Source organism: Tripterygium wilfordii, chromosome 2, assembly GCF_013401445.1.
Source record: "Tripterygium wilfordii isolate XIE 37 chromosome 2, ASM1340144v1, whole genome shotgun sequence".
Taxonomy (NCBI): domain Eukaryota; kingdom Viridiplantae; phylum Streptophyta; class Magnoliopsida; order Celastrales; family Celastraceae; genus Tripterygium; species Tripterygium wilfordii.
In genome coordinates this window covers 9,912,446-9,933,500 of record NC_052233.1, presented here as the reverse complement: position 1 = coordinate 9,933,500, position 21,055 = coordinate 9,912,446, and the positions used below count along the sequence as shown (strand labels likewise).

Below are 21,055 nucleotides of genomic sequence, written 5' to 3'. Positions count from 1 at the left end.
AAGTACGATCAGAAGGAAAATAAATAATTAACCAAATTTTGATACTTCCAACTATTGCTGAAGAACATGCATGCGTCATGCATGTTGGATCAATCGCATGAAGAGCAGCAAGTGAGAAGCGAAATAATGTTGCGGACAAAACATGTGAATATCCGACGCTTTACAAGTCCCCTCCTCGGAGGAGGGAGAGGTTGGTTCTTGCCCATCTTTCTGGACTGCGGATCCATCTTTGCTGATTGAGCACTATATAGTATATATGTCTGTGACTCTGTGTCGGGGGGTGTGTGTGTTTTAAGAGGAGGACATGATGAACCAAATATATAGGAAGCTTTTATTTAAGATGACGCAATAGTCGCAGACGGCATTTAGAGAAGAAATTGCACGGAAGGGTAAAAGGAAGGAACAAGGACACAACGTCGTTCGACAATTTTCGCTTCTTCCTACATTTGGTCTTACAAATGTAGGGAAAATTAGTCTAAATTTATATTTAGCTTAAGTGCTAAAACCCTTTGACATAATAATTGATATCACAATAACTTTCTAGTCAAGGAAACATCTTGATAGGTCTCAATTGATCCATGGAGCCTGTATAGTCTTTTTTATAACCCGAGATTTATCGGTCAGTTATCCAATGAGTAATTAGATGGGTTTAACTTTATAAAAAGACAATTAAAGGAATTGTTATGTGTTATAATATTAAAATCCGAAAACATTAATTGTACTATTCAACTGTATGTAGATGTGTGAAGTGTGAACACTTCACATTTGTAAATTGTAATGTCTTTAATTAGGACTTGTTTGTCCAAGTTGCTGACTTGCTTCCGTTGACGTGGCGCAGGCAACGTTAACTTTTTCTCCCAACGTTCTGACCTATTGGCAAATGTCAACGACAGGAATCACAAGGAAATGACCAAATGCAATTCCAAAGAGATCAATGAGAAATTTTCATGATCATTCACATTAGGAGTGACAAAAAAAAATCTGTTCCGAGTCAGTTTTGGATCCACCAACATCACTTGTTTATAAAATATTTATATATTTGGATCCTAACTCATATTGGATTTCAGACGTGTTTAATTGACATCCATACTCAGAATATTAGTTTAACTTCGGTTAAATAAATTGGACAATAACATAATTTGGATAGGATCCGAACAAGTATTTAGGGGTGTAAAAAATCGATCCAAACCGTAATCCGAATCGGAAATTTTTGTTTGGTTTGGTTTTTTGGTTTCAAGATTATATCATTTTCGGTGTTCGGTTTTGAAAATGAAAATTCGGTGTGAAACCAAAAACTGAAAATATTATGCATGTGTTATATATATATATTCTGATCTTTCTTATTTAAAACAAACTTTAGCCTTTAACTTTGGTTGTTTACAGCTGTACATCATTATCTATACAAAAGTCTAGAATACTCCACCAATCTTGACCCTCTGCTCCCTAGCCTCCACGACTCCTCTCTCTTTGTGCCTGTTTGGCACAGTAGAAGTGGCAATGGATCCGTTAGCGGATCCGCTTCCGCCTTCCACTATGCCAAACAACACAATGGAGTCTGTGGATCCGTTGGTTTTTGGTCAATGAATCCGTTGGAGCAAAAGAAGCTCGCTTAGGGAGCTTCTCTTGCATTTTCGCTTTGCTGCAGCTTTGTGGCATGAGTCCTACGTCAAAAAACTACAGTGTTTTTTTTAAAAAAATTTTTAGAGTGTGGGTTCCACACTTTTATATAAAGTAATATTATTTAATGATTTAAATATAAGTATATTTTAATAAAAAGTATAAATTAATTAAATTATATTTGATTAATTAAATTAATGCTTAAAATTAATTTTAATAAGAATTATATTTATTAGATTAATTTTAATAAAAAAATAAAAATTAATATTATAATACTTTATTTCAACAATTTTTCCACTAACGTCAGTTTTTAGTTCACCAAACACCTCACAGCATATTTCACAGCTTAAAGCTCATCATATTTTTCACAGCATTTCTGCTAGCATTGAAAATCAAAATTTCTGCTCTGCCAAACAGAGCCTTTGTCTCTCAGGCCTAGTTTGGGAAAGCATTTTCAATGTAGCAGATATGTCAATAGAAATAATGATAACAAAAATGTTGGACAATTTTAATAGTAGATAAGCTGCTTGAATGCTTTGATAGTGTTTGATTGAACTTTTATTGGTAACATTTTCTGTATAGCATATTGTGATAAATTACGTGCAGATGTATTATTTTAATAGAGAAATATAGTTGTATCCAAATTTAAAAATTAATTTATAAAATTAATATAATAAATTAACATAAAATTAATATAATAATAAATTAATGGGATAAATATCAAAAAGGCCTTTGAACTATAAAAAAAAGGTCAGTTGAGCCCCTAATCTTTTTTTCGTGCCAAACTAGTCTCTCACCTTCCAGTTATGGTTCACGTTAGCCCTCAAACCATTTTGTCGTTAAAAAAGTCTGACGTGGATTACATTTTATGACATGTCTGTGTTTTAGTTAAAAATACAAATTAAGTGTATAATCTGACATGTATTTTAGAAAAGAAAATAAACAAAACACCTTAATTCTCCCAAATCAACAACTGAGATCCTCTTCCACACTATTCACGCCCTACATTTGGGTAGGGACTATTTGCACCCCTCATTTTCTCATTCGCACCCCCCTTCTCCCAACCACCAAACATGTCCCTTAGCCATCCCGAGTTTTTGGTCGGTGAACTCCAATCGGGCATCTCGATGTCAGTTTCGATCGACCAATAGTTTGGTTGGGTTCGTCTTTGACTGATGAACTCGTTGGTGGTGGTGGTTCGCCGTTTCATCGCCGGATTCAACCGGATCGGAGCTTTTTCTTCATTACGACTGCGAGCTTCAAGGGACGATTCCAGAGGCTACAGGTGATGGTTTGAGGCGAGGTTGATTGGGTTATGCTCGTAAGGGTCGAGAGAAGCTTTTCGATATGTCAGTGGCCGAAAACGGTGGTCGGAATCGGAGCTTTTTCTTCGCTACGACTGCTAGCTTCCAAGGATGATTCCGGAGGTTACTGCGACGGGTTGAGGCGAGGTTGGTTAGATTATGCTCGTGAGGGTTGAGAGAAGCTTTTCGGTATGTCAATGATTGGAAACGGTGGCCGAAATAAGCATGACAATGGTGTTGGTGAGCGTGAGAGAAGAGAGAGATTTGGGATGTGAATGAAAAAATGGGGAGTGCAAATAATCCTCACCCTACATTTGTCCAAGAAGCTTCGTGATCTCAATGGATCATGCGAAGGCTGCTCAGCTTCACTATGAGATCCTCGGGATGTGCGAAGTGAAGCGATGAAGGTGTTGGATCCCACTTTGTGTAATGGGTTGAATCCGGCGTGGCCCACGGATCTCACTTCTTGTACTGGGCTTCGAAATTTGTACCTAGACGACAACTTCTTTTCCGGTGAAACCCAGAATTTGTGTGCGTCAATTTTGCCAAATAAGGGTAACCACGGCCTAAGTGAGTTGATGATGAAATTTGTATTGGGTTTTCAATTAGGTATTGAGTGTTGGATTTTCAATTAGAGGTTTCGCTGGTGTTGAGGTAGTGGAGGACGAAATTTGTTGGTTTCGGTGCTGGTGCCGCCGACAAGGCCATGGATTTGCAACCCCTGTTAGTGATTTAGGTTTGGTTTTTTAATTTTTTTTTTGTTTTCCACATGGCAATGGAATACCAATCAAAAGAGAGTGTATTTCCACATGGAATATCATTGTTTAACGGCCATGTCATCTTTGTTATGACGGAATAGTATTCGAAGGGCTAACGTGGACCACTGTTGAAAGATGAGAGGCTGGCTTGACACGAGAAAAAGATTAAGGGCTCAACTGGTCTTTTTTGATAGTTCAGGGGCTTCCCTGATACTTATCCTTAAATTAATATTATATAGCTATTAATATCGCTACAAATCAAATTTGGAATTTCTCCATTTATCTCATAACGACATATGAGGGTATAAATGGAATAAGCAAAAATTGATGGGGATAAAATAGAGAAAAGCTGGTGAAATGTTGGTAAAATTGTACAAATTTGTAGCATTTTGAGAAGTATAAATGCTACTCAAAAATCTATTAGAATATGTGTTCAAAAATGGTTGTTTGGATGACAACCAACATTTATATTAACAAGTAGTATAAATACTAGTAAAAAATGTGTTCCAAACGGGGTCTTAGTCTCTCCCTAACCTTCACCTCTCTTTATCTAATCTTGACCTGCTTGTCTCCCTAGCCTCCACGGCTCCACCTCTCTCAGTCTCTCTAATCTAATCATGTTTTACAATTGCAATGCAACTCTCGAGATTAGCACTGAAGGACTCTATATCCCAATCTTCGTGTTTATGCTTCTGATAAAGCAACCCTTTTGATCTGATGATATTAAACAAAGACGAGAGACCTATCTGCGATTTCCTCTTCTTCATCTGCCGCCGGACACTAGTTTCACTTTCACACGAGCCACGATTTGGTTCTAATGATGATGACTAGTGGATCGACCACTCACTCGATTTGGCTTTGGTTCACATACCTCTTACTCACTCCAGTGAGGCCGTGAGAGGCCAAACCCCGAAGATGGCCTGAGAAAGCATGCCTTGTTTTGCATTATTTGTTGAAAAGTATATCTATTTCGGTGTGAACCGAAAGACGGAAACCGAATTTTTCGATTTGGTTTAATTCGGTTTGCACATGTAAAACAGTCCGGTCCGATTTGTTTAAATATGAAACCAAAAATATTCGGTTTAACTAAAACCGGATCGAATTCGAACCAAACCATCCAACTTCCACCCCTGGGTATTGTGCATGAATCATGATCAAGTAATTAGAACTTAATTAATCACGAAAAGTACAAATGGATGTTAAACGCAGTCGCAGAGGACCCACGCGTTTGTTGGATACATCACAATCAAACCTTAACAGCGTACATTCCGCTTTCCCGAATGAAAGATAAAACTAAAATGGAAAAAACAACAACTAATTACAACAATGCCATCATGGTGTTCCTGTACTAAAACATTTATGTATGTAAACCATAAAAGCACGTACAATCAGGAGGAAAATAATAAATAATAAACCAAATTTATCCCTTCCAATTAAGCTGATGAAGAAGAGCAGCAAGTGAGAAGAGAAATCATGTTCTGGACAAAACATGTGAATATCCGACGCTTGACAAGTCCTCTCCTCGGAGGGAGACGTTGCTTCTTGCCCATCTTTGATCTCAAATTTTTGTCAGCTATTGTGTACTGTGGATCCATCTCTGCTGATCGATTGAGCAATATATATGTTTATGACTCTGAGTCGGGGTGTGTGTGTGTTTGAGGAGTAGAAGAGAAGGACGCGATAGAACCAAATATATATAGAGCTAATTAGGCCCTGGTTTGTAAAAATTGTTTTGTGGAGATCCTAATTGTCCATCTGAGAAGACGCAAGGTTGACACTTTCGATGTAGATATTTAGACGAGAAATTGCTTGGAAGAGTAAAAGGAAGAAGGACACAAGACTTTAAAATTTTTGCTTTTTTTTTTAACGATAAGTTTCTTCTAGAATTGTGATAATATTGCCAAGAAATTTGACATTAATACTAGTTATGATTGGACAATAAAGATGTACAAGGACAATTGAGAGGGCGTAATTGTGATAATATTGAGAAATGTCTATGCATGTATGTGAAATGGTGAAGGAGGAGAAAAAGTCTAACTGTTAGTTTCCTTACGAGTTACTAGCAAGATGTTTCCTTAACTGGGAAGTGGTTATAATATCAATTATTATGTCAAGAGACATTAAAAATGTCCAATGCTTGAAAGGGTTTCAACACTAAAATAGTAATAATATTGACGTTTTTTTACAAACAATTGCGTCATTTGTCAACGAAATCATGTATAATTTCAAAATCCATGCCTTTAAAACACATGAATGCTTGCGCTTGCGCTTGCACTTGAACTTTGTAATGTCCTTTGTCTTTCATTAGGAGTAGTTTGTCCGCGGTTTCTTCCCTTTACGTGGGGCAGGATACGTTGATATGACGCTTTCTCCGAACATTTTGACTTGCCGGCAAAATCTCAACGAAAGGAATGATGAGGAAATGACCAGAATCAAATCCAAATGGATCAAAGCGAAATTTTCATAATCATTCAGAAATGGTTGGTTGGGTTAGCTAGAGATGAATGATTCCTTCTAGAATTTACAGTGATTTAAGGCTCCTCCAAACTGAAAAAATCACCTCAGAAAGATCACATATACCCTATTTAAGTTGGGCCGGGGGGAGGAGGCACAAGACAAAAATCAATACCACAGCCAGCTGTGGCAAAGCCAGAAGGGAGCCAGCTAGCAAATCTCAAAGTCAAAACAGTATCTAGGAAATCTGTTGTTGACTTCTCTTGTGGGTTAAGAAAGTGTTGAGGATTTTCTTGGAAAAGGAATTTCCATTGCATGCATGGCTGATAACTCTTGGACTTGAATGGAAATCCCGTCCACCGCGTGCTTTTAAGTAGTAGACTTCAGTTCAATCCGTAAAGCTAGTGGAAGTCAAGGCACATGCACAAAGACAACATAGCTTTTACTTCAGAAGAGGAGAGGCGGTCCCACACGTTTTCAAGTAAGAAAAAAAATGCATGAAATAGTAGGAAGTTCCTGTATGTTTATCAGTTTATGTTATTATGTGTTCATACAACTCTAGCAGTCATCTCATACGTTCATTATCTGATCTTCAAAATTGAAATTAATTAATTAGCTTGTACTCATAGTCAACTTATATACTAAACTGTAACAAGAAACTATACATGCACACTTGAAATGCAAAAGAATGGGAATCCGTGTGGATACCGTTAATTTTATAGATCAATAACAGTCATAGATACATACAATACAAGGCCACTTTGGCACAGCAACCGTAGAATTGTGAATAATTTCTTAGAGTACAACCTTTCTTCTGAGTCTCTGACAACCTCGTTGTTCCGAATCTTATGCGAACTCTAGTCAATATTAAAGAATTCCTTCATCCCCATACAAGTATAACAAATGTACTACAACTAGGTGCTTTGACTACTATCTCATTAAATAAATATAAAATGTGGAAAGTTACCTATCAGACAGCAGTATTTGCAGCCCAAAAGAATTGCAGATAGATAGCCTCCGCATCTCCCAGAAAACCTTCGGAGATGGTGGGTAAGGGCCTATATCTGTGCAATTAGAAGTTCATTCCATGTATCTGGAATTCCGGGTAGGCACCAATGCAGGCAGTCATTTACACCCTCACTTGCCTTAATGCTGTAGTGAGAAATGTGACCCTCATCTCTCAGTTCAGAGAGAGCAGTTATGTCCAAAATCTTTACCCTCGTACCCTTGACAGCATCCTCAACAACTGTATCACTTGATTCATCTTGCAAAATTTCACTCCCTTTGGTCAACGGCTTGGTATTATCACATCTGCCCCCTGTGTTCCAGTCCCCATTAAGGAAATGCCTCGGTGAGATGGTCCTGAAGAAAACCTTAAGTTGAGGATGCAATGGCAGTTGTGAATCAAGCCACTTGGCAATACTGTGAACTGTAAAGTTCTTGGCGTTCCCAATCTGCAATAGCTTTCTATCCGCAACAGGCTGTCCATTTACATACATCACCCAATGGTTAGCATTAATCTTCCCTCTATTCCAGTGATGCCCTGTATTAAGAACTAAGACATCAAACTGATTGAGGAACTGCCTCATGAAAGCTGGCGCACGATCCAAATGCATGGCAACATCACTGGCTCGGTCTTCTCTATTTAAAGGCTCTAGGTCAGCAAGGCTCGCTGACCAATAATATAAAATGGTGGTATTGCTGCTTGGGAACCGATAAGCCCATCCATCAGGACGTATGGCTCCATGATGTTTGACTAAGCCGAATTCTCTTCCTACGTCTTCAATTTCAGGGCTTTCTTCCCCTCCTGTGGCTATACACATCATGGACTGGAATTGCTGCCTGCCCAATGAATCTCCGATAAATGCAATTGTTTTTCCCTGCATCCTGGAAAATACTATCATAATTAGGAAACATATAAATTACAACACAAAATTTACAATAGACCAAAAGCCCAAGTTCATCGCAAAGCCATGTTCATGCACAACTTTGCAATTTGGTAACTAAGTTGCGATAGATCCCATGACTCACAGACAAAAATCAACAAAAAAGCAAGGAAATCGATAATTAAAGGGAGTCTGTCTTGGGGCAACGAAACCCATCAGTTGGATTATAGTCAGTATTCAAAAAACTCGTATAACTGATTAGTAGGTCATTTGAAAACATTTTGATAGTCAGTACCCTCCTTAGGAAACTTCATCGGATTAGATACAAATAATGAATCGCCAAGCAAAATAATTGTGGAAAAATTTGCTCGATGCAACAGAAGGATACTGAAATACATAAAAACAGCAGTTGGAATGCATAGAAAAGAAGAAATTGAAAAATAAAGAAAAAGAAAAAGGCAAAGAAAAATAATACCTTCTCAAGAATGCAAAACGATCAAACTCTGGCATTTTGCACTCATTTGGTTGCCATCGATATCCCTCATAAGAGAAATCTGTTCGTTGGGTCAGTCTACATGCCCACATTTCTGATAACCACTGCTTACATCCAAAACCAGAATATAAAGGGCGCCTGCTGTCCGCGACCCATCTACCCTTGGCATAATTACAGCCTGCGAAGGAAAAAAACTAGGTATTATTAGAGGTACAAAAGACGGTTTTTCCAAACAGCGACAGGAGGAGGGGATTGCTGAAAGATTTTGATGCATGCTGAACTTAAAGTCAATGCATATATAGCAGATTTTATCATGGAATGATGATGACTTAAAGGAAAAATATTTGACACGTAATATAGACACATCCAGACCCTCCTCAAAAGAAACATGGTAACTCCACTATGGACACTGCTAAAAACAACTAAAGTAACTGAAACCTGCTACCATTATTGGTTAGAAAGGATTAATTGTTGTACATAAAAGCTTTACGAAGATCATTTTCAATTTTCCAGTCCTGATACTAAAGCAGACATCTCAATCGCAATTTTATAGCAAACCAATAAAAGTAGAATGAATTCCAATTGTGTAAAGGAAGTTCGACAATCATTGGAAAAAAGGCGCCTGCAATGAAAATTGAGATAGACTACCTTTTGATTTGGAAGAGACTGTCAAAACAGCATTATCATCTTTTCTTTCCTCAGGGAATGTGTTCGTCATTCCTGCAGTGCTATAATTTTCTAGTGGTTCTTTTGCTTCTTCAGTAGTAATTGAATCAGAATTGACCTCCTCCACTTGCTTCTCCAAATTCAATGAGGAATCTTTTTGGGCATCCTCAACAAAATCTGCATCACACCAAGAAAATTGAATTATTGTATGCTGGCAAACATCAAGGAAGTTTAAGAACTTGGTCTGATAGTGTTTCTCATTTTGCGTGAGAAAGGTCCCAGGTTCAATTTCAGAGCATCCGGTTCTCTCTCTCAGAAATTATTAGTCCTAGTCGCCTCTGTTATAAAGTTTCTCTTGGTTCTTTGCAATCTAAGGTAAACGATGTGAGAATCTAAAAATGCAAAGGCTATGCCTTATTACTAAGTTATAGCTTGCACAAGCAGGTAAAGCCGTAAAGGTGTTTAATCTCAATGACCAGGTTTTAGTAACTTATAAGTTATGAAACCTACAAATACATAGTAAAATATGCATGGAAAGAAGGAAAGAACTGCACCTGTTGCAAGCTCATATTGGATCCTCAATAATGATTGAAAGTAATACAATTTAAAGCTATTCAAATTTTAAAAGCATATTAATCATAGGCATGCACAAATCTGCATACCACATTTACATCAACAACAGTCCCTATTCGAAATCCCATTCATCACATAGGCTGTATTAGCATTCTTTTCTCGACGCTTTAAATCTTACTTCACCAATATATGATTTTATTACATACAATTATAGAAAAATAGTTTGGTGATTGTGGAAGATAACATGGAAAGTATAAATGATATGCATGTAAGAGTATGGGAAGGATGAAACACACCAGAAGAAGGCATCACAAAATGATTTTGAGCCAATTGCATGCTTGTGATAAAAGGTCTCTTCTCCCAAGCCCAGAGTAGTATAGTTGTGAGAAAGAGAGCGGTTAGGGAAAGGGAGAGATGTCTTCCCTTCAATCTATGGGAATTTCCTCCTTTCATTTTTGCTCAGATGCTAAAGAAACCAAAAACCCGCAAGCCTTGGTGTTTCTTCAACTTTTGTACAATTAGATTAGGAATCGAATGCACATGTTCACTAAAAGTCCATCATATGCCCTTAGTTTTTTTGTCTTCTTCTAGAGGCTTCAGCTGTACACAAGAAACATCATAGCTCAGACAAGATCTATAGAAAAATGAAGAATAAGATAGTTCACTTCGAGTCAACTTGACACAAACACGAAAAGAATTTTCCTTTTTCACTTCAAAAATCACCTTACCCAGCCTAAAATTAAAAAGTAATATAGAAGCCCAAAACAGATCCAATCCTAAAATGGTCAAGCCAAGAAGGTCAAAGTAGGCAGTTCTACCGATGAAAGCTAAAGTATTCTTATTAGTGCCAATTCAACACAAACATCAATCCATTGTGTTGTGGTCATACAATCTTTCAATGGGTAGACAGGTCTTTCACAGAAAATGCTTATGTTCTGTTAGAGTAATAAAAAACAATAATATCAGCATGATATTAATAAAGAAAGTGATTGGATGTGTGAAATCACATTCTATAATGGAATTTATCAATGTCTAAGAGCTACAAGAATTTTCAAAGGCGCCAGATAACTTTCCTATTACAAGTCACATAGTGGAATGCAATTTTACTAACAGCAAAAGATGGTCAGCCTGTGCTACCACAACATAAGCATTGATCACAATGTCCGAAACTCAAAATCACTGGATGACATCCTGTACGCTGTTTGAAGTTTTATCCACCAAAATACATTAGAAACTTAAAGAAACATTCATCACGAGCTCGATGTTTGATACCCTCGAGACTCTTTTTCTTTACAGTTTAGTTTCAGGAACCCATTAAAAACTTAAAGAAACTCTTCTTCAAGACATAGGTAATCTTCACAATATTTCGCTTGAACATCCATGAATCAACCATTAAAAGGAATATTGACAAGGAAATTTGCAGTGGCGCTTATAAACGATTCCGTTTCTCTTCCTACTCTTCCAATGTACATCATGATTACCAGAAGAAAATTTTGATTAATACACATCTTCCCATTTAACCTCAAACAATTGATCCAGATTCACGAATAAACTTTCACAAAAACAATTCAGCTCACAATGTACATATAGAAAGAGAAGGATTAAACTCAAAAATCCCAAATGCCGCATATTCGTAACAGACGCACATATAGTAAATTGCATATCTATATACATATATATATATATATATATATTTATATTTATACATAATTAGGGGTTTAGTAATTCCTTTAACGATAAACCAAAAGGTAAAATGCAGATACCTAAGTCGCATAGCTCTCCTGGTTCGCGATCCTTTACGCACATCGACGATGAATCAACACTTCAGATCCACACCAAACAACCGATAGAAAGAGAGAGAAGGAGGGAGGGGGAGATACAATGAATTTCCTGGAGAAATATTTTTTGTTGGATGAGATATTTTCAACCAATAATATTTCGCCACGTAATTAAAAAGGCAGGTTTACTGTTGTTAAATGGGGAGATTTATAGACGTGGCGTTGTGTGATTGGATGTAGATGGGGGTGCTTGAGATCATTAAATTTTTTTTTTTAACTCCAATACATGTAGTAGAATGATAAACCAGTGACGTCCCTCCGCCCCACATGCCCCATACAGGCTTAAAGGGCCCAAATTCGGCCCATTTTAACTCAGGAACCCTTTCTTTGTCTTTTACAATCATTTATCCTGAAATTTACCACCAAACTGATCCACTTAGAGTTCATTAAATATTTCCATAACTGGAGATTATGGTGGATTAGTTTCGAATTTTTAACTTTGAATAACAAGTTCAATAAAGGGCACCATTAACTTTTCATTAGTCAAATCCAGGAATGTATTAATTTAGATTGAATCTTTAATAAGGTTATGGTTTAGTTCCGTGTAAATTTATAAAGGTGCTCGCAACAGGTGTTCTTAAGACACAAGAAAACGATTTTAAATTTTCAATCACTGCATGTCATGAAAATACATATTTCAATACAATTTGTAAGACTCCAATACACATTTTTTTCATCATTATCTTCTGCCCTAAGAACACCCATTATCATTTCCCATTTTTTAAATACTTTGATCGATTTATCTTCCTCAAATCCGGGAGCTTTATCCCCTAGGTATGACTTAATATTAAAGTCCCCTAATACCAAGTTGTTAAAAAAATTTATTCCCATTCGATTGACAACACTTTGTTGGAAATAATATTATTCAAATTTATTCCCATATTATTCAATTTTTTGGTAATTTTCTGTTGATAAATTTTGGATTTGAAGCGAGTAGATTGAACCCACAATGTCTCTCCTTATTGTCTCATGGCTCATTGAACTGAAAATTGACTAAAACCACCAAATCTGGAATAAACGTCAACATAAAGTAAAATGTGAGTTCTGAGTTTGGTGTATTTAGTCAATTTGACTTTGAGAACGAAAAAGAGTGAGAGCGAGTATACACTATTGGGGAATTGCCCCCACAAGATTCTTCCTTCGGAACTATCAATAAACCAAAGATAAATTTTATTGATCAATTCCAACATACACAACATATATAGCCAAACAAGGGGCATGCAGTAGAAACTGCAAACAATAATTACTATGATCGTCATGTTTTTCAAAATTAAAAATAATGTGAGTCTCGCACTTAAAGATAGATCGAACGACTGCATTAAAAATTGCATGCAGTTTTCACCACATGTACCCTTTAACTCCCCATGAGAAGGTTGGATTCCTTCAAATTGCACATCACAAACATAATAATTAACGGCGGATTTGGCGCTCTAATTAGTCGTATTTATCGTCTACGACTCCATAAAATTGTCGGCATATCCAAAACCACATCAGTATTTTGTCACCTTCTGTTGTTGTCTTTTCATTATCAATAATATACGACTATACGTGTCTATTTATATTTTTTGTTCCTATTTTTCCCACAAATTTGAGAAATTATAAAAACCAATATTGCTTCTTATCCTATACTCAAACTGTTTTAACCTAATTTCATGTTTTTAGTGTGTTCCTAAAAGGAGCAATCAAACATGTTTTTTGTCTTTTTAAGATTGTTTTAATATTTTTCAAAAAATAAAAAACAAGAAAGCGTCCAAAAATAAGTATACCAAATAAACCCTAAATTATTTTAGAGTCACGACATTTCATTCACATCGAAAATTTACGTTACATGCTTTAACCAAATTACTAATTAACATCATAATTGAGTTGTGATGTGCAATGAATACGTGAATAATACACGATTATATAATAAAAAAATTAACGATGCCTCTCTAAATTTACACCTTTGTGTTTGTCACTAATAAATGTAATTAGACATAATAAAGGCCAATTCGATTACATAAATACCGCATCTCACGCCAAGTGATTATGCATTGGTTGATCTCGAATTCAATTCAACTAAACTCTTTTTTTTTTTGGCTTTTAACTAAGCTCTTTATTAAATAAAAAAAGAAGAAGTAATACATACTTATCAATGATTTACTAAGATAAAAAATATAATCATTAAGCATGCTTTGGAATGGACATAATAAGTCCAAATTTTTACTAAGATTTAATATTATGATCATTTATTACTCCATTATAGATTGTTTGTTAATTTGTTTTATTTTATTAAATGCCTTGTCGGTGTAAAAAATGGATCTTTCCAGAAAATAGAAATTACTAATAAAAGAGTCAATTAGTGGACAGCTGTCACAGATCGTATAAAGTGAGTCCCATCTGTCGAGGGGACTACAAGCAATCAGGCCGTTCACATGGTGATCGTGATGTTCTGATTGGTTTATTTTAGACTCCTTAGTCGCTATATTCAAAATATGTCCCGGCCCACTGCCTTCTCGGATCCAGATCCATATGATGAAAGACGCGTGAAAAAAAGCTTTATTGGCAAACCCGCGAATACAAAAATCTCTCACATAACCGACATAGTAAATTGAGTCAAAATAATGCGTGGTGCTGTGGTTAGAAAGAATTTTGTTTTCAATGAGAATCGAACTCAAGATCTCTCGATTCATAAGGTTTGACTCTAAATAAATTCATTAACCCATGAATCCATACAATTTGACCCCAGAGATTCACCAATTAAACTATCACTAAAGTGATTCTACTGTCCCTTTTTATCAAAGTTGTGGATACTCCAATTAATTTCTAATTGGCTTGATTAGAGCTCTTATATATTATATATTATATATAACAAATATATACCCATATAAGAAACTCATAATAATTATCTCAATCTATCAAAAATAGTAAGAACAAGTTGGTGAAGTGTGGTTAGGGGTGACAAAACTCTGTTCGGTTTAAATGATTGAATTTATTTGAATCGGATTAAATCCAAGTTTTGATATAAGTTATTTGTCCGAAATCTAGGTCAAAATACAAATTTTTTGTGTGATTTAAACTCGAGTCCAGGTTCAAACACGTAAATATTGTCCGATTTATTTGTCCGGATGCTAATCCGAATGATGTTGTTATCCGATTTTAAATTAATATGATATTAATCAATTTAAGTATTTCGAAAATCCAATCTAATCTAAAGTCCGAACATGTCAGTATGTCACCCCTAGTGTGGCCACACTCGGTCTTTGATTCTCTCGTTGGATTTTATAATGGCCTGTCCTTCATTCTTTCTTGTTTATTGGTTTACTCTGTGGTTAATTAATGTCAATTAAAAAAAACAGCTACCAATATCTTCTTCCTCTATATCTACCTTTCCCGTCTCCATCTCCATACTCTCTTTACCCCACTGGAGCGAGCCATCACTTCGCTTCTCTCTCTCAAATTCAATCTACTGAAATTGCTTGCGACATTAAGGTATGTACGTGACCTCTGAAACCGACGGTTCTGTGGTTTTAACCCTCAGATCCACTCCTAAATGTTTCTGTAGTATCTTTATATGTTCGTGTCTGTGTGTGAATCTAATGTGGTTCGATGTGAATCGTTGTTTTCTGTGGTTTTGCTGTTTGCGCTTCAATCTACTGAAATTGCTTGCGACATTAAGGTATGTACGTGACCTCTGAAACCGACGGTTCTGTGGTTTTAACCCTCAGATCCACTCCTAAATGTTTCTGTAGTATCTTTATATGTTCGTGTCTGTGTGTGAATCTAATGTGGTTCGATGTGAATCGTTGTTTTCTGTGGTTTTGCTGTTTGCGCGTCTGTGAGTTGTTTCAGTCTTGTGTTGAGTCGCCCCTTTGAAACCGATGTATATGGGCACTTTTATGGTATATCTACAACAATAGTTATCCTAAATGGTTTGTGTAGATCTGAATGATATTGAGCTCTCGAATTGATATCTGATTCTGTTCCGTGTATGAATGTTGTTGTGTGCATGAATTGCGTGCATGATTTCTACATGATGCAGCCGAATTGCTCAAACCCTCTTTTAATTATGATATGATGATATATTTAACTTCTGTTTCTTATATCCTAATTGTCCATTGTTATTCTTTGTTATGGATTGAATACTGCCTGAATATAGTGTTGTTAACACTTTGTTCTTGTGTTTTTGCTGTCAACATGTTGGACTTACTATTTTAGCTTAGTTATATAAAGTAGCTCCCAGTGTGATCTGAATGGTATTGTTGGAGATGGATGATGGATCTAATATTTATGTTTTCCGTCCAGGTGTGATAGATTTTTTTTTTTGGATCCATAGAGAATAGAACATGGCGTTAGGAAAATACTCTAGAATAGACAACAATAGAAGATCTTCCTCGAGCTATTGTTCGAGTGTGACGATAGTGGTATTTGTGGCTTTCTGCTTGGTTGGGGTATGGATGATGACATCATCTTCTGTGGTTCCTGGTCAAAATGATGTGCCTGCTCAGGAAAACAAAAATGAGGTGAAGGAACAAGTGATTGATAGCATGGCTAGCAATACTCTGCAGACTGATACCACAGAGAGCAACACTAGGCAGTTTGAAGATAATCCCGGTGACTTGCCTGAGGATGCAACGAAAGGAGATAGTAGTGAGAATAATAATAACAGTGCTCCAGAAAATCAAGAGGAGAAGTCCAATGAGGAGACTAATCAAGAAGTACAACAAACACAAGATGGTAAGACAGACGGTGGGGAGTCTAAGACACAAAATGGAGAATCAGAAGCCGCTGGAACAAAATCAGGTGATGGTGAGAGTGATTCAGGTGGACAAGGAGATTCTGAAGATAATTCAACTGAGAAAAAAACTGATTCAGATGAAACTGAGAAGAAGTCTGATTCGAATGAGAGCAACCAGGAGTCTCATGACGAGGGTGACAAAAAATCCGTTTCGGATAACTTGGACGAGAATGAGAAAAAATCGGATGCAGAAAACAATGAGACAGAATCGGAGGAGAACTCAGACAAAACAAAGGATGAAGAGAAAGTGGATGGTCAAATCCAGGAGAAGGTGGATGACACTGATAAAAGAGAGTCAGATAATAGTTCAGATGAGCAAAAGGATGGTGGAAAGGTAAGTAACCAGAGTTCAAATGAGGTATTTCCTTCAGGGGCTCAATCAGACCTTTTGAATGAAACCACCACTCAAGGTGGCTCATGGTTAACTCAGGCAGCAGAGTCGAAGAATGAAAAGGAAGCTCAACAGTCTTCCAAGCAACAATCCGAGTACACTTGGAAACTCTGCAATGCCACTGCTGGGCCTGATTTCATCCCATGTCTTGACAATTGGCAAGCAATTAAGAGTCTTCGAAGTACCAAGCACTATGAACATAGAGAGAGGCGCTGTCCTGAAGAACTTCCCACCTGCCTTGTCCCACTTCCTCAAGGATACAAGAGGTCAATTGAGTGGCCCAAAAGCAGGGAAAAGGTATGGTTAGTTAATATATGGAATATGATTCCCACTTGAAGTTTCTTGCTGCTAATATATTTTTTAAAAATTATCCAGATATGGTATTACAATGTTCCCCACACCAAGCTTGCGCAAGTCAAAGGGCATCAAAATTGGGTCAAAATCACTGGTGAATATCTCACTTTCCCTGGCGGTGGAACGCAATTTAAGCATGGTGCTCTTCATTATATTGATTTCATAAATGAGGTGAAGACGAAAACTGATTCTATTTACTTCAGAACCACATATTTCTATAAGTATCTGCATTAATGCTGGTACTATCAGATTCGCGTGAATTCTATGCTCTTGTACCATCTATGACTTTACTTGGTATAGGCTGTAAAATGCTTAGTCCAGTTATGCCCAAATCAACTCCATTAAGTCTTAGTTTCAGTTCCAAATTTCGTGCAAAATAATAAATACTTATTACATTATTTTTCTTACTTGGAAAATGTGTTTTTACTGTTAGTCTACTTTAGTTTAATATTATCTTATTGTTTTTGGCTTTTTGCTTGAAATGGTGTTCCAAGCCATGATTTACATGGATATATTTATCATGCAGTCTGTGCCAGATATTGCATGGGGTAAACGTACTCGTGTGATTTTGGATGTTGGATGTGGGGTTGCTAGCTTTGGAGGCTATCTCTTTGACCGAGATGTTCTTGCTATGTCATTTGCCCCTAAAGATGAACATGAAGCCCAAGTGCAATTTGCTCTGGAAAGGGGAATCCCTGCTATATCCGCTGTAATGGGCACAAAGAGACTTCCATTCCCGGGCAGAGTCTTTGATATTGTCCATTGTGCACGCTGTAGAGTCCCATGGCATATTGAAGGTATTTTAAAATGACTTTCTCTGGGGGATATGTGGATGAGCTGAATCTCAATCAAGCCTTTCTAGTTATTCTTGACAATGTTTCAATATTTAACACAAAGAAATTTCCATGTCTCAATGAAAAAGTACTCCTTTGAGTTTCAATGTTGTAAGCTAACCTCTTTTGGCAATTAGTATGTATATAGCAGGATTCATCTGATTGTTTGTTTAACTGCAGCATTTTTAGTTTGCGTTGCGTATTTTCTTATTGTTACAAGCTGCAGGTGGTAAACTTCTTCTGGAACTGAATCGTGTGCTGAGACCTGGCGGTTTCTTCGTGTGGTCTGCTACTCCTGTTTATCAGAAGCTTGCTGAAGATGTTGAAATTTGGAAAGGTAGTTTATACGTTGACATCATATTTTCCATTTTTCTTGAGAGGTCAATTGACTCTGATAACTTGCGGTTTCTGTGGAAATCTTTTGCAGCCATGAGTGAACTAACCAAAGCCATATGCTGGGAACTTATATCCATTAATAAGGATACACTGAATGGGGTGGGTGTAGCGATATATAGAAAACCCACTTCAAATGATTGCTATGAGAAAAGGCAACAACAAGATCCTCCAATCTGCTCAGAGTCTGATGATCCAAATGCAGCCTGGTAAGTTTCTAATTTTTTTTTTCTTTCAATGATTTTTCACTGTTAGATATGAGTACTTGATTAGTACAGCCGTACAGGTCAGTGACTTCACCTTCGCTACCGATGGGCGATTAAAAAAGATGCTCTCTACTGATTTTGTTGCCTTTTCCTTGAGAACTTGTTTGCTATCTGCTCTCATAAACAATTTTTTAACTCTTATGCTAACACTGATAGGAATGTGCCACTACAAGCATGCATGCATAAGGTGCCTACAGATTCATTAGAGCGTGGCTCTCAGTGGCCAGAGCAATGGCCAGCAAGGTCGGAGAAGACTCCTTACTGGTTATTGAATACGCAAACTGGAGTTTATGGTAAACCAGCTCCAGAGGATTTCACCGCAGACTATGGCCACTGGAAAAGTGTGGTGTCTAAGTCATATCTAAATGGAATGGGAATAAACTGGTCTTTGGTGAGGAATGTCATGGACATGAGAGCTGTCTATGGAGGGTAAGAAAATCTATTTTCAAGTAGAAAGCGTGAAATCTTGCTGAAGTGAGTTATTGAGGGTCATTTATCTTGCGTATCTACAAGCTGTTTTTCCATTACTTTGTTAATGCTGTGACATAGACTCGTTATTCTTGTTGTGTTAGGTTGATGACTTGGCCATATAAAGGGTTAACACAAATAACTTCTAACATAGGAATAGGGTGTTTTGGCTGTCTGGATTCTAAATTTAAATGTGTTCGTCTTTCGTTTTCTCTTCTTTACCTCTTTTCTGAATATGTGGTTTTGTTTGTAGATTTGCTGCTGCCTTGAGAGATTTGAATGTGTGGGTCATGAATGTGATCTCCGTAGACTCCCCGGATACGCTACCTATAATTTACGAACGAGGCCTGTTTGGTATTTATCATGACTGGTGCGAATCATTTAGTACCTATCCTCGAACCTATGATCTTCTCCATGCAGACCATCTTTTTTCCAAGATTAAAAAGAGGTGCGTACTGATCTTCCATTTCTCTTCATTTCCCGACAAAGGTTCCTTCATCTTCCTGTGATCTGTATTGATTTCGTTTATGGTTTGTGAATCACAGGTGCAGTATATCGGCTGTGATGGCAGAGGCTGACAGGATCCTTCGGCCAGAAGGAAAACTTATTGTAAGGGATAATGTTGAGATCATTACTGAGCTGGAGAAAATGGCAAGGTCAATGCAATGGGAGGTTCGAATGACTTATTCCAAGGACAAGGAGGGCTTGCTGTGTGTTCAGAAAACCACTTGGCGGCCAAAAGAAGTTGAGACACTCACATATGCTATTGCTTAGTCTCACTTACCCGTTATCTTCTTCAATTCTCGAGATTGTATTGCCACGAAATTAGGTATTCTTTTTGTTCTGGTTGCCAATCGCAATTCATGGTTTGTGAACCTCCATGTTAGCTGATGTATCATGTTTGTTAGTCCTTCAGGTCCAACGTTCTACATTTTTTCTTAGAGAGTTAATATATATTCTAATCCAAGGTCGGTATCCAAGTTTTCTCTGTAATATTATACGCGCTGCTGCTGCAAAATTGCATTCTTGGTAGTGTAAATTTCATTTATTAGCATTTTGGGCTGAAATCAGTTTGTGAAATTTATGCTGTTTTGTGGATGATATTTTTTGTCGGGATTGCGCGGTATTCAATTGCTCTCATCCACTGAGTCAACTGTCAGTGGTTTTCACTTATCAGCTTTGGACTGGACTCCTACCCAGCTAATACCTGTTTCTAAACCTTTAGTTGGTGAAATTTTTTCTCTTGGCATGTATATATGCATTTGTCTATTATGTTTAGCTTGCTAATGGTGTTTGACATTGAGAATCCCAAAATTTACGAACTTAAATACTCAATTTATTGGTCCATTCCTCTTGTTAGTTTATCTATTCTCATTAGTGGCGTACTGAGTCTCCGAGGACCAGGATGAATTTTAAAAATGGGTTCTCTTAAAAAGAAAAAATCGTATGCTATTTAAATGAGTTTGAGACTATTATAATACTAATAATATTTCAAAAATATGAGGCCTTGTGGATTCGGGGGTCCTGGATAGCTGCCCGTGTTGTCTGCTTCAGGGACGCCCTTGATTCTCATATAAGTGGAAACCTTAATGATCTGGACAAGTGGTTAAATTGAGTTTTTAAGGTCTCAAAATCAAATTTATGAAGCTCCATGGGGGGCGATAAAAATGAATTACAAAATTGTCAGAAGACTATCCGATTAATCAAAATGATTTTTTTTTCTCCGGGAAAAAATGGCCTCGCAACTCTAAGTCCAACTGCGGAAACTAATAATCGGTGGTCCGTAGTCCCACAACGGCCCAGCCCAATATATCTTCACGGGCTAGGCCTAGGTTTCCTTCCCACCAAAGCAAATCTGCTAGGCTGGGCCCGTCGGTCGGCATTTAGCCACTTACATATAGTACATGGGAGCCGTTAGTTGCACACAATATTGAACTCAATGCACACAATTACTTGATACACTCTTAATTGAACTATATTAAGG

At 37.1% G+C, this 21,055-nt stretch overlaps 2 protein-coding genes across 2 annotated transcripts; one reads left to right on the top strand and one right to left on the bottom strand.

The window, feature by feature from the left end:
• Positions 1-6,812: 6,812 nt before the first annotated feature.
• On the bottom strand, positions 6,813-11,665 carry LOC120006411 (protein trichome birefringence-like 14). Its single transcript, XM_038856440.1, has 5 exons — positions 11,515-11,665; positions 10,048-10,351; positions 9,161-9,355; positions 8,495-8,690; positions 6,813-8,020 (listed from the first exon to the last, which is right to left on the bottom strand). Exons 2-5 carry the CDS (start codon positions 10,202-10,204, stop codon positions 7,192-7,194), a joined length of 1,377 nt encoding a protein of 458 aa, XP_038712368.1. The 5' UTR covers positions 10,205-10,351; positions 11,515-11,665; the 3' UTR covers positions 6,813-7,191.
• A 3,203-nt stretch (positions 11,666-14,868) lies between these two features.
• Positions 14,869-20,158, top strand: LOC120013118 (probable methyltransferase PMT26). Its single transcript, XM_038864797.1, has 9 exons — positions 14,869-15,060; positions 15,874-17,054; positions 17,133-17,282; positions 17,638-17,908; positions 18,171-18,281; positions 18,372-18,546; positions 18,760-19,032; positions 19,325-19,519; positions 19,617-20,158. The coding sequence occupies exons 2-9, from the start codon at positions 15,915-15,917 to the stop codon at positions 19,843-19,845; spliced, it is 2,544 nt and encodes an 847-aa protein (XP_038720725.1). The 5' UTR covers positions 14,869-15,060; positions 15,874-15,914; the 3' UTR covers positions 19,846-20,158.
• The last annotated feature ends 897 nt before the right edge of the window (positions 20,159-21,055 follow it).